At 50.5% G+C, this 12,336-nt stretch overlaps 4 protein-coding genes across 4 annotated transcripts; 1 reads left to right on the forward strand and 3 right to left on the reverse strand.

Moving 5' to 3' along the window:
- Positions 1 to 632: 632 nt before the first annotated feature.
- BO85DRAFT_387068 (M3 family metallopeptidase) lies at positions 633 to 3,361 on the reverse strand. The gene is made up of 3 exons (XM_025656652.1): positions 1,740 to 3,361; positions 1,050 to 1,690; positions 633 to 988 (listed from the first exon to the last, which is right to left on the reverse strand). The coding sequence occupies exons 1-3, from the start codon at positions 3,054 to 3,056 to the stop codon at positions 796 to 798; spliced, it is 2,151 nt and encodes a 716-aa protein (XP_025521012.1). The 5' UTR covers positions 3,057 to 3,361; the 3' UTR covers positions 633 to 795.
- Positions 3,362 to 3,695: 334 nt separating this feature from the next.
- On the reverse strand, positions 3,696 to 5,903 carry BO85DRAFT_444438 (stearoyl-CoA 9-desaturase sdeA). Its single transcript, XM_025659016.1, has 2 exons — positions 5,183 to 5,903; positions 3,696 to 5,122 (listed from the first exon to the last, which is right to left on the reverse strand). The coding sequence occupies exons 1-2, from the start codon at positions 5,421 to 5,423 to the stop codon at positions 3,993 to 3,995; spliced, it is 1,371 nt and encodes a 456-aa protein (XP_025521013.1). The 5' UTR covers positions 5,424 to 5,903; the 3' UTR covers positions 3,696 to 3,992.
- A 1,097-nt stretch (positions 5,904 to 7,000) lies between these two features.
- BO85DRAFT_17937 (uncharacterized protein) lies at positions 7,001 to 7,483 on the reverse strand. The gene has a single exon (XM_025654343.1). It carries the CDS (start codon positions 7,419 to 7,421, stop codon positions 7,179 to 7,181), a length of 243 nt encoding a protein of 80 aa, XP_025521014.1. The 5' UTR covers positions 7,422 to 7,483; the 3' UTR covers positions 7,001 to 7,178.
- Positions 7,484 to 10,477: 2,994 nt separating this feature from the next.
- Positions 10,478 to 12,319, forward strand: BO85DRAFT_433646 (nucleobase:cation symporter-2 family protein; the record flags this gene model as incomplete). Its single annotated transcript, XM_025658430.1, has 3 exons — positions 10,478 to 10,569; positions 10,618 to 10,784; positions 10,830 to 12,319. The coding sequence occupies 3 exons, from the start codon at positions 10,478 to 10,480 to the stop codon at positions 12,317 to 12,319; spliced, it is 1,749 nt and encodes a 582-aa protein (XP_025521015.1).
- Positions 12,320 to 12,336: the final 17 nt, after the last annotated feature.

The following is a 12,336-nucleotide window of genomic DNA, read 5'->3' on the forward strand; positions in this document are numbered from 1 at the left end:
TGAACCTTGTTGGTCCGGTTGATATCTCATGATGGTATGAGAAGGATAAACCTGCCGCCAAATCCCCCATTTTGTCTTACAAAGACATTATGCAATTCCGGAATAATAAGAAGACCCTTCGATTTGGCGTGTCTTTATCATCGTCTACTTCATACCCGGCTGCTACTGATACCAATCACGGCTTCTCTTACGCCCTGCCCGCCCTGGTCGGTGTCTGTCTTCGTTGTTGCATACCAACAACAAAACAAGGCTTTGTATAGAGAATCCTTGAGACGTCCATTCCCGAACTCATGTACAGTTGATATAAGCTGCATAGAAGAAGGAATCTTTGAGATCTGAACAGATCGCTGCGGTGATGGTTGGTTAGTTGTCTTGTCGTTGGCAATCGCATTACAATGATGTTGCATTTGCGGGGCATTGATATGGTTTTGGAGGGTAATATAGGAGGAAAGATAGATATACAGATATGTGGATTTTCGGTGTTTTATGTGCTTGCTGGTTAGAGGTTGGGTGTCTTGGTGGTTGGTTGGTGGAAGATTACCTGCCGATGATTGGCTTGGGGCGGGAATACATCAGGTTTAAAGTACTACTTCGTTGTGCAGTGGCTTTGCTGCAGTATGAAGAGGATATTTATTCACTCGGTGGTTAATAACTGGTTTGGGAATCATATGTATATATTCAGATTTCTCATTCGAAGTAGTCAATGACTATCTCCAACATTATCATCTACAGCAGTTGTTTTATCCAGCCCTTTACTATTATCCAAGTCGGCTGAGTTTCATCATCCTCCCAAGTCTAAGCCAATCCCATATCCTTGTAGAAGGCGTCGGTCTTGGGCTCACGGCCCAAGAACTCCGTCAATGTCGTCATCTCATCCTGGCTACCTCCCTTCTCAAGCACCTTGTACCGGTAGCGACGGCCAGCAGTCGGGTTCATGGGGTCGTCCTTGAAGACGGTGTAGAACATGTCGGTCGAGTAGACTTGCGAGCTGTTATAAGAGTGTTAGTACTTGGCATATAATGGTGACGCCGAATGTGGGATAGACATACCTCAGGTAACCATAATAACCGGCATCATAGCCACCGATCAAGTGACCAAAGGTGGCTTCACCGTGGCCCCATTCCTCGCCCAGGCCAAGGCTCTCCGGGCCCTCCATCTGTGTGATCTGCTTGCGCAGGGAGTTGTATGTAGCCGAGATAGGAAGCTCCTTGATCTTCTCGTGGCTCTCGGGCTGGTGGACGGTCATGTCGAAGATACCAAAGTGCAGCTGGCGAAGGTTGAACAAAGCATCGTTGACGTGCTTGGTGCGGATGAGGTTCTCGATAACGGAGTCAGGGATCTGCTCCGAGGGGGCTTCCTGGCTACCGGCTTGCTCCTTCCAGGCGGCGAGGTAGTCAGGAGAGAGAGTGGAATAGTGCTTGCTGAGGGACTTGAGCTGGGATGGGGTCCAGCACCAGTTCTCGAGCATCTGACTGGGTGCTTCAACGAAGTCCCGGACGGTGTTGGTGCCGTGGAAACGGGAGTAGATCGTCTTCGCGACGAGGTCGTGGATGCCGTGGCCGAGTTCGTGGAAGAGAGTCACGACTTCGTCGTGCTTGAGCAAGCTGGGCTTCTTGGGAGTCGGCTTGGTGAAGTTGCACACCAGTGCAGTGGCCGGGTAGCGGCGGTTGCCCTCCGCGTCGATGAAACCCTATAGAGGTAAGTAAATGTTGTTATTTTGCGCTGTGTAGGGTGCCTACCGGCTGCAAGTTGAAGTTGGCAGCGTGACCGTACTTGCCGGTCCGGGGGAAGAGATCCAAGTACAGATAGCCGACGAAGCCGCTGCCCTCACCCTCATCGTTCCAGACGCTGAAGATCTGGACGTCCTCGTGCCATACAATGTCGCTGCCCTTACCGGTGGGGGCCACCTTCTCCCGGTCCTCACCAGTGATTTCCACAAAGACGAGACCGAAAAGCTCCTCGAAGATCTTCAGCATGCCCTCGATGGTGGTCTGAAGAGGGAAGTATTCAGCAATGAGCTGCTGGTCTAGAGAGTAGTCCTTCTCCAACATAAGGCGATCATAGAATCTGTGATCCCACAGGTAGTAGTGACCATCGAACTTCTCTCCACGGGACTCCAGGTCGGACTTCTTAAACTCGAGCAGGTTCTTGATTTCCTTCTGCCCACCGGCCGTCAGACGGGACCGCAGGTCACCCAGGAAGGTGTTGACCGTCTCCGGGGTCTTGGCCATCTTGTCCTCAATGCGGAATGCCGCGTGGTTGGGGTAACCGAGCAGACGAGCGGCCTCATCACGCAGGATGATGGCCTCACGGAAAAGAGGCACGTTCTGGTTGCACTTGTTCTCGTTCTGGATCATGACCTGCTTACGGGTCTCGGGGTTCTTGGCGTACTTCATCGTCGGGAAAAGGTCGGGGTACTTGAAGGTCAGCCAGAGCTTGCCCTCGTGCTCACCCTCACCCTTCTTCAACCCCGCCAGGACATCCTCGGGAACACCGTCGAGCTCTTCGCGGGTGAACCAGAGTCCTTCGTTCTCCTCGTTCAAGCTCTTCTGGAACTCAATGCTGATCTGACTGAGACGCTTCTTGATCTCCTTGAACCGGTCACGCTTGGGACCAGCCGGGAGACCCAAGCCATTGCGGATGAAATCCTTGTGTTCCTTCTCCAACAGACGACGAGACTCGGGGTCAAGAGACTCGTTCAACTTGAGCACGGCGTCGACGAGCTGGAACACATCCTCGCGCATGGCAGCTTCAATGAAGAACTCATCCATGAGCTCCTCCGCCTTGGATGAGGCATCCCGCAACTCTTGTTGCGTCGACACGGCCTGGTAGAAGCCGAGAATGTGCGATTCGAGGGACATGACGTTCTCATCCTGGGCCAAAGGCTTCACGACAGCGTTGAATGTAGCCGTGTCGGGCTTGACGGTAGCCACGACGTCATCCTGAACTTTGCGGGAGGCTTCAATGAGTCGCTTGGCGTCATCGACAATGGATTGAGCAGTTGCGGTGAAGACGGGGGGAGCCTGAGGAGGGCGGCGGAGGTGTTCGGGGGCCATGCTGGCAGTTGTGAGGGATTTGCGAAGGTTTGTCAAAGCTGAATGCGAGGTTGAAGGAAGTCGAGAGCCGCGGAAATGGCCCAAGACCGAGGAAAGTCTGAAGGCGGGAGAGGAAAGGCGAAGCGGGGGAGCCACGGTGACGAGGAGAACGCCCAAGAGAAGGACGAGGAAGGCGGGTAGATAAAAGGTGCGACAGAGAGGGGAGCGAATGGTGACGGTAGGAGGGGCACAGGTGGTGAAAGGCGGGGTGCTAAGCAAGCTACTGCAATGGAAGAAGCGGATCAATACGTGGCTCGACAGTGGACACTCTTGGGGGGGAGGAGCTGTTTGGTGATGCAGAAGTGCAGCTGAGCTGGTCCCGGCGGAGCCTGCAGTCCGGCCGATCATGTGTTTTCCCTCTCCACCACCACTAACTAATTAATCTCTCCCCCCGGCTTCTCTTTTCTCTTTGTTTGCACTCCACACTTCCTCCTGTCTGGTTCCCTATTCTTCGATCTTTCCATCATGTACTACTCATGACGAAGCTATGGCCCTTCTGACAACCCGATCCACTCTACGTCTGCCGGGTCCAGGGTTTCTATGTCCACTTCTACAGTTCTAATACGTAGCTACAAGAGCCAAAAGACCTACAGGCAACTGTTCATAAATATGTAATCACACTTTGGATATCTGGATTCTATGCAGGATTTCAACAATCATTGTTCCTCGTCACATCTCGTCGCTTTTTTTCAAATGAAATAGGTAAACCCGCGTCGACTCAAACTCGCTCCGTCGACATAAAAGAGTAAGGCCAACTCCAACAACGCCATACACACGAAAGAATAAACGCCCCGGGTGCTAAATTAGAAGACGAAGGATCGTCGGAGTGGGAAACACAGCGTATTCGCAAATGGTACATCAGAATATAAGGCGAAAGGGTCATGGACATCGCGCCGCTCACGCAGCGTCGGCAGTGGGGATGGGCTCGGGGATCTTGGTGACCTGCTCACCAGCCCGGATCACCCGCTGGCCGGCATCGTCACGAACATAGCCGGCGCCCTCCTTCTGGGCCCGCTTCCAGATCTCAACCTCACAACCACCACGGATCACACCCACACGCATGGTCGAGAGAAGGTTGTGGGCAGCGTTGGAGTGGTAGTACACACCACCGTTGAACATGGCAGTGGCGTCCTTGCCGATACCAGAGTTGATCATGGCCTTGCCACCGGGGTGGTCCTTGATGAAGTCGGTCACATCGTGAACGACACCGGCAATAGCAATGAGACCACGGCCGTTCTTAGCCTGCTCAACATAGTCGTCCCATTCCATAACGGGCAGCTGGTCGAGAGGGGTACCCCAGTCGAGACGGGAACGCTTCTGGTCAAGCTTCTTCTGGAGCTGCTGGACACGACCCTTCTCGATCTCGTTGGCACGGAACTTCTTCAGGTCGTAGGCCAGACCAAGCTGCTTCCAGGCCCAGATGCTCCACTTGGTTGGGTCGTACTGGTGCCACTCGATAGCGTTACGGTAGTCGGATGGAAACTCGTGGTGGAAGTTGTGGTATCCCTCGCCGAGAGTGACAAGAGCAGTGATGACGTGGTCACGGGGAGAGTTGCGGTCGTCGAAAGGCTGGTCACCGAGCCAGTGGGCCAGAGAGTTGACGCAGAAGGTGGCCTGCTGGACGAAGAAGATACGCAGGATACCAGCGTAGACGAAACCACCCCACCAGTCACCCCAGCCAAGACCGGACACGAGCATGGGAACAATCAGACCCATGGTGAAAACGACCTTGAGGTAGTTGCGGTGCTGCCAGACGACAACAGGGTCTTCGTTGAGATCGGAGATATCGGTGCGGCCGATACGCTTGGGGTTCTGCTTCATGACCATCCATCCCAGGTGAGAGTAGAGCAGACCCTTGCGGACGGAGTAGGGATCCTTGTCGGTATCGGTATAACGGTGGTGAGCCCGGTGATCACGCGCCCACCAGCGGATGGAACCTTCGACGGCACCACCACCAACGGCGGCGAGCCAGATACGGAGAGGAAGACGAGCAGAGTAGGAGCAGTGAGCCCAAAGACGATGGTATCCTGGAGGCAAAATTTGTCAGCATGTCTTGACAGTGTTACCTTTGAATGGGGCAAACCAACCTGCGGTGATACCGAGACCAGTGAAGAAGTAATAGATGACGGCCCAGATAGCAGTCTTGACCTGCAAGGGCACCCAGAGGGCCTGGACACAGCCGTACATGGGGATACCGATGATGAGGAAGACGTTCAGCCAGTTGACATGCTTGTACCAGTTGCCGCGTGTCATGACAGTATCGGCAATGTGGACCTTCTTGGGGTCAGCGGCGCGAGGCCGGGAGGCGTCTGCTGGCTTTGCAGACATGGTGATGTCCTTCGTGTGTATGTCGACCCCTGCAGTATGGTTCGGATGAGGAGGAGAAGGATGCGTGCGGGAGAGGGTGGGTTTAAAGGAAAGGGCCAGAGGCGAGCGATAAAAAAGAGACGGAGAAAAAGGGTGGGGAATGCAATCGAAAGACCGAAGAAGTAAGCGGCAGATCTGAGCCAGTGAAGGAGGGAAAATTCGGAGGCAGTTGAACTCTACCAGGGTCCACCGGCGGATGATGGTTGGGGAAAAGCAAGGCGGACAATCGATAATAATGATGCGACTATGAGGACACGCGCGTGGAATAAGTAAAGAAGGGTGGCCTGACGGCAAGCTCACTGGTAGATCAGTGAAGTAATCATAAGATCCCGAGGTCCCAAAGTGGCCGACGGGTTTCAACAGACACCAGGAAGGAGAGAGAAGGGGATCAATACTACTATCCAGGCACGTCTGGAAGGTGTCCGGATCGCAGAGTGTATCCGCGATGGCAAATGGCCGGAGTATCTCCAACCATACAGCGCCGCCTGTTCATCCAACTAAGCTTGTTGGGCCACTTCTGATTCGATGGTGCTGCCCGGCCAGACACTGCCATTTTGGGTAAGGCCGGGAGTGGTCCACCAATCATAACAGTTCAACCATTCGTTGAATCCCCAACGTTTTTTGCCCCTTGATCGCTCTGTGTGGCTGGTGTCATGCCTCGGGTGGCTTGACCCGTGGCTCTCCATCCCGATTTGGATTTCGGGACGGTTTCTTTTTCCGCATCAAAGTATCGCCTGCACGGAGTGGCACGACTCCGTCTAACCTCAAGACTTGAGCAATTGACCCCATCTCTTTCATAGCTGATCCTAATTCTGGAGCATTGCAACATTGGAGTCTTTGCTTATGCGGTGGCCACACTAACGCAATCTAGTGCTATAATCAGCATGTCTTGGATCACTCATTGGTCCACTCAGCTCAGACTTTTCCGTTGAAGGCAGCCCTATGAGTGGACATTATTGCCACCGGCCGAGTTTGAAACGCCAACTTCAGTTTTGGCATTACTGCGAGCCGCAAGCTCCTCGGCACAAACTCTTTCCGGGTGCTCCGTTAATGCTTCTGAAAATTGAAAGTCCGTAGAAAACCTGATGATCGTCGCCACATGATTCAGGCATGCATTCTCCCCAACACTTTTCTTTCACACTATTTGACAGCTGTGCACCACGTGACACTGTGACATTCCTCCCCTTGAGTCTTATCGCCTCAGGCAATCACATGATCCAAGCTTGGTTGGGACATGCCAACCCATCCAAAGCAAGGCCCCCCACACCGCAAGTCTTGAAATCATTCCCCAGACAAGGGATCAATTTCACTGGATCCCCACGTTATCAGATGGCCCCAGTGGCATTGAATCAAAGTTAAGGACCGGGGCCATTACAGCTCCGTTGAACACGTCGTGCCATTTTGATCTGGTTGGGACAGATCTCTTCCATACCCTATGGTTCCAGCAAAATTTGAAATCATTTTTCACTAACCGCCAATAAAATTATCAATAATTGGGAAAGTCTCTGATTTGTCCAACAGATTGTTAAACTGCGCATTGCGTGAGATTTGGCTGTTGCTTTTCCTAGACTTGAGTCTGTAGATCCCTTGCGCTTCACTCGGTCCGGAGTATGGATAGACCGAGGTATTTATTTGAGACGGTGAGAGCAATATACTATTCCACAGCTCATTAGAACTACACCATAAGTATGGCAATCAATTAGTAGGCATTAATGATCAACAAAGTTTATTGATGGTCACATAGTGTTCAATTGATGTGGGTGTACTCCAGTTGAATATTTTGACTAGTATGCAAAGATATCCCGAATAGTGAGGTAGATCACCGATCAATTCTATCAGCTTCAAAATGCTGGATTTAATCCCCTCACCGGTGGCAGATGACAGTAGTAGGAATGCTACTAATCCTACTCCGGGGTTTTGCAGGTAAGGAAATACAGTCGCAGTGCATACCGGGTACATTTCGACCCCTACTACTTAATTGTTCGACCAACATAAAAGGAATATATACTATACCATTTTCCATATATACAACACCAACTACTAATACTTCGATCGCAAAATGCCGCGTCTACTTATTACTACGTTTGAGACTTCTGGTACTATCTATTCCATGATGATATGAGGCATATTAGTACTGACGTACGAAAACTACTTTATCCTCCCACGTCTATCAAGCTCAATAGCAATGACCTAAAATCTGTTCAGCTACTATGCTTAGTACCTGTAATATAATCTCACGGGCAGACCAATAGTATAGATATATTGCACCAACGATTGAACACAACAGTTAGTAGTCTAGCATTGTATCGCAGCTCGCCCGAAGATGACTGGTCGACTATGCCAAGTCTACCTCTGCCTACACACTTTAGAAACATTATTTAGAAACATTATCAAAAAATAACGATAGAACCAGAAGAACTCCCATCCCATATTCCAATATACCGCTCCATAACCATTCAATCATCCTTACATCCCCATGACAAATCCCCAAACCATCAAAATATACACCAACCTATTATCCAACCCCATTACTCACCATACACTACCTCTACACACCTCCCCTCCGAAATCACCCGCAACGTAGCATGAAAAGCATCCCTCCACCCGGCCCTTGCCGATCCGAGGTTGGCAGTGGCCAAAAATACGTGGTTCGGACTGACGGACCGGCTCCACTAGTAACTCTAGCCCCTTCCGTGTCCCCACGGGTACATAGAACTAGACAATGCTCAGCCTCTTGCCGATCGAGGATCGTGTCGGAGAGTAAGGTTCCGGGAAACGGAGAATAGTTATTATCGGATTATAGTAAGGGTGTTAGTGGAGGTATTTGTCACTGAATATATATTATTTAAGGTTGCGCTTGATAGTTGCGGAGTATGGGTATTTCCGTATACCGGGGGGTTATGCTGAGATGTGATGAGTGTAAAAGAGCATTGTCTGGAGTGGGGATTTATGCGTAGGAAGTGTGACTGGGCATCGAGGTTTAGTCTCTGATAGATGGGGTATATACTGCTGGGCTCTCTTCCTGCTAGGAAGTCATTGTGACAGACTCACTTCAACTTTTCGTTCGGCAACTCCAGGGGTGGGAGGGTATGCTGATTCTTTATGACTAGTGTCTACCTATTTGGTCGATTCGGGATATGCGTTATTAATATACTTCAACCTCACCATAACTTCTAGATAATATGTGATTCAAATATTCATTCAGAACATAAGCATGACGTTCAGTCTAGATCTACATTCTTGGTGGAAGAAAGAAGGACATCTGTTGGAAAGGCATAACCGTTCGAACTTTGTTATATTCCTTGATATGATACTATCCATAGCGTCCGCGTTGTATGGATACCATCTAATGACTGTTAGATCTGAAATTGCACCTGTGCATTAATTATAAACACGAGTCCAGACCATTCTGTTGGCCATAATTTTGATACCCAGGGAAAATCATTCAAGCTAATATTGAGTGGTCTTTATGATGTGTCTATTAATTATGTAATATATATAAATATATATACAATACCCCAACAAAGGAAATGGGAAAGTATGCTGGTACAAACTAGTCAGTAACATGGATTCAGGACTTTGAGGAAAACCTGATACGACAATTATGTGACAGCCCTTAGTGAAAACGTCAGAACAATTAGAGCAACTGTCATGAACTTGCTCCACCGATTATGGAGTCTGATGTGTCAAAGAATGCCACCAGGCTAGCACTTACTATGAACTATCAAGCTAGCTATATAGCGTGCATTTGGTGCATCGTGGCTTGTCCTAGAAGAGCCTAGGAGACGGTTGGAAGCGTATTTTATATAGTCCTTCGCTACATTCATCACCATCAGTCTGACATACTACTAAGAGCTATTAGTCAAAATAAATAGTCCGTATTGAAAGCGATAGTAGAGTTACATTCATATAATGTATTTATTATGGGATCATGCAAGACCCAAGAAGATGCGAAGGATTCAATCCTCCATTGTATTAAAGCGAACGCAGATCCTACATTTCTCTCATTCCTACCGTGGAGACAACTCGAGAAGGATTTAATGCTCATGTTATCTGAAGACACCAGCATTCAAATGTACCGTTCAATCCGTCTTTACATCAATACTATGTGGAATATATGCGCTTCACAGAACTACAGGTACAATACAAAATACTGCTACGCTGTTAGTCACGGGCAGCAGTCAAGGTTACGATAAAGTTGGGCCTGTTTGAATCTATGACTAATGGATTGCCGCATTGGGGTTGGTGTTCCCCGGACTGCAACCCGGCGAAAGAAGCATCGTCGGCCCTTCGATTCTCCCCTTCTGCATGTCTGCCTTTAGCTTATATCAGTCCGATCATCTCCCCCCCCAGTCCTCCCACAATCTGGATGAGTTCTACTCCGGCCTCATCGGGTTCGTCAGTGCAAGACCCATCGGCCACCGGCTATCAGGGGGGAGACGCAAGAGATGGATTTCGGCGGTACCCGATCTGGGGACTGATAAGCGGCCGGGGAGGTTACATGAGGGCAGCGTGTCAGCCGTCCGTTCTTATCGGAGGGCCCACAATTGAAGCCTGGACGAGAACAGCGTAATCGCCAGACGAACCAGTCATCGCTAGCGCTGCCCCGGTCTGCTGCAGGTTGCAGCTCGCTTGGAAATTAGCTCGCGTGTCTGCCACGCCGGCGCCCAGAGATAACCACTGCCTACCATTATTCGATTGATTCATCCATCACCTTCGCCACTGATAGCTCTATCATCCACGCCGGTCCGAGCTTCAATCATCCCGATTCATCTTCGAGCTCACGGAAGATGGTTCATGTATATAGACACCTCGCCCGTCGATGTTTGGAATGGTCTTAGTCTATTCCCCAGATCCAACTAGCCATTGCTAAGGACCGACCCCTCACTCCACTCGGACTACTTCATCTGGGTCCATATCTTAAACATCGAGATATCTTCCATTTGTCCGCAACTCATCGAGTTTCATCTACACTTCTACATCAACATCTGTTACACATTAGACTCCCTCACATAATGGACGGTCCTGACCAGATAGGCCCGGACTACCGGCCTAAGCGGACTTGGAATGACGTCGGCCGCCGCTTGGTCAAAACCTTTACCACAAGGTTGGTCATGGAACATCGTTAACCAGTAGACGCGCTAATACGTTGCAGAGAGGGCCTCATTGGAGACTATGATTACGCCTACTTGTTCACTCCGAATATCCCCTTCATCACAAAGAAACGAAGCTCTGCACCATTCTTCGGGCTCGAAGACAATGTACCTATCGTATTGGCTATGCTGCTTGGACTACAACATGCGCTGGCAATGCTGGGTGGCAGTGAGTTGGATCCTCTCTGAATCCTGACTAGTGCTGACTCGTCAGTTATTTCACCTCCTATCTTGATCGGAGGCACATCTGGTGCCAACTTCGGAACAGAAGAGTACCAATACCTCGTCTCAACGTCCCTCATCGCTTCCGGTATCTTATCCGCCATTCAGATGTTCCGTTTCCACATCTACGGAACGAAATACTACATTGGTACTGGCTTGACTTCAGTGGTGGGAATCTCCTTTGCTACAATCACCGTCGCAACTGGTGGTTTTGAACAAATGTACTCCAGTGGATACTGCCCGACCGCTGAGGATGGAACCAAGCTGCCCTGCCCTAAAGGTTATGGCGCTCTACTGGGAACATCGTGTTTGTGTGCGCTTCTCGAGATTGGTCTTTCCTTCATGAGCCCTAAAATTTTGAGACGTGTCTTTCCTCCCCTCGTCACTGGACCCACTGTTCTCCTGATTGGAGCCAGTCTTATCGAATCCGCTTTCCAGGACTGGGCAGGTGGCTCTGGAACCTGCTCTGAGAATCCTGGAAACGGTGCCTTGTGTCCTAGCGCGGATGCCCCACATGCTCTGCCTTGGGGAAGTGCGGAGTTTATTGGTCTCGGATTTCTGGTGTATGTATCGATCATTCTCTGTGAGCGGTTTGGTGCGCCAATCATGCGATCCTGCTCGGTCGTGGTGGGATTATTGGTAGGATGTATCGTGGCGGCTGCCTGCGGATACTTTGATCGATCGGGTATTGACGCTGCGCCGGTGGCCTCCTTTATCTGGGTGAAGACATTCCCGTTGTCCATCTATCCGCCCATGATTCTTCCACTGCTGGCAGTGTACATTGTGGTCATGATGGAATCTATTGGTGATATTACTGCTACTTGCGATGTATCCCAGGTCGAAGTTGAAGGACCCACTTTCGACTCGCGGATTCAGGGTGGTGTTCTGGGTAACGGTCTCACCAGTGTCCTGGCCGGCCTCATGACGATGACGCCGATGTCGGTGTTTGCCCAGAACAACGGTGTCATCGCGCTGACCAAGTGCGCCAACCGCACAGCTGGTTACTGCTGCTGCTTCTTCCTGGTCATTATGGGAATTTTCGCCAAATTCGCCGCGGCACTGGTTGCCATTCCCAACAGTGTTCTTGGTGGCATGACGACATTCCTTTTCTCCTCTGTGGCGATCTCCGGTGTTCGCATTATCACCAATGTGCCATTTACGCGTCGTAACCGATTCATCCTGACCGCTTCGTTCGCTGTTGGTATGGGCGCCACCCTGGTATCCGACTGGTTCGACTACGTCTTTACCTACAGCGGTAACAACCGTGGCTTGACAGGATTGCTGGATGCTATTGATCTGGTGATGGAGAACGGGTTCGCCATCACCGCTCTGATCGGGCTGATCCTCAACCTGATTCTTCCGGAGGATCCAGAGGAGGAGGCAGCTATTCTGGAGGCACGGGGTGATTACCGACGAAGCGAGGAGGTGATGACATCGAGGGAGAGTACGCAGTACACAAAGGGCGAGCCCTCGAGTGTTTGATCTTGTTTACTATTCTT

This window comes from Aspergillus piperis (assembly GCF_003184755.1).
Source record: "Aspergillus piperis CBS 112811 unplaced genomic scaffold BO85scaffold_1, whole genome shotgun sequence".
Taxonomy (NCBI): Eukaryota; Fungi; Ascomycota; class Eurotiomycetes; order Eurotiales; family Aspergillaceae; genus Aspergillus; species Aspergillus piperis.

Coding starts and splice junctions, on each gene's coding strand:
- BO85DRAFT_387068 (XM_025656652.1), bottom strand. CDS start 3,056: ATGGCCCCCGAACACCTCCGCCGCCCTCCTCAGGCTCCCCCCGTCTTC. Junction 1,691..1,739: donor CCAACTTCAACTTGCAGCCG/GTAGGCACCCTA, acceptor TTACCTCTATAG/GGTTTCATCGACGCGGAGGG. Junction 989..1,049: donor GGTTATTATGGTTACCTGAG/GTATGTCTATCC, acceptor CTCTTATAACAG/CTCGCAAGTCTACTCGACCG.
- BO85DRAFT_444438 (XM_025659016.1), bottom strand. CDS start 5,423: ATGTCTGCAAAGCCAGCAGACGCCTCCCGGCCTCGCGCCGCTGACCCC. Junction 5,123..5,182: donor TGGTCTCGGTATCACCGCAG/GTTGGTTTGCCC, acceptor TTTTGCCTCCAG/GATACCATCGTCTTTGGGCT.
- BO85DRAFT_17937 (XM_025654343.1), bottom strand. CDS start 7,421: ATGTACCCGGTATGCACTGCGACTGTATTTCCTTACCTGCAAAACCCC.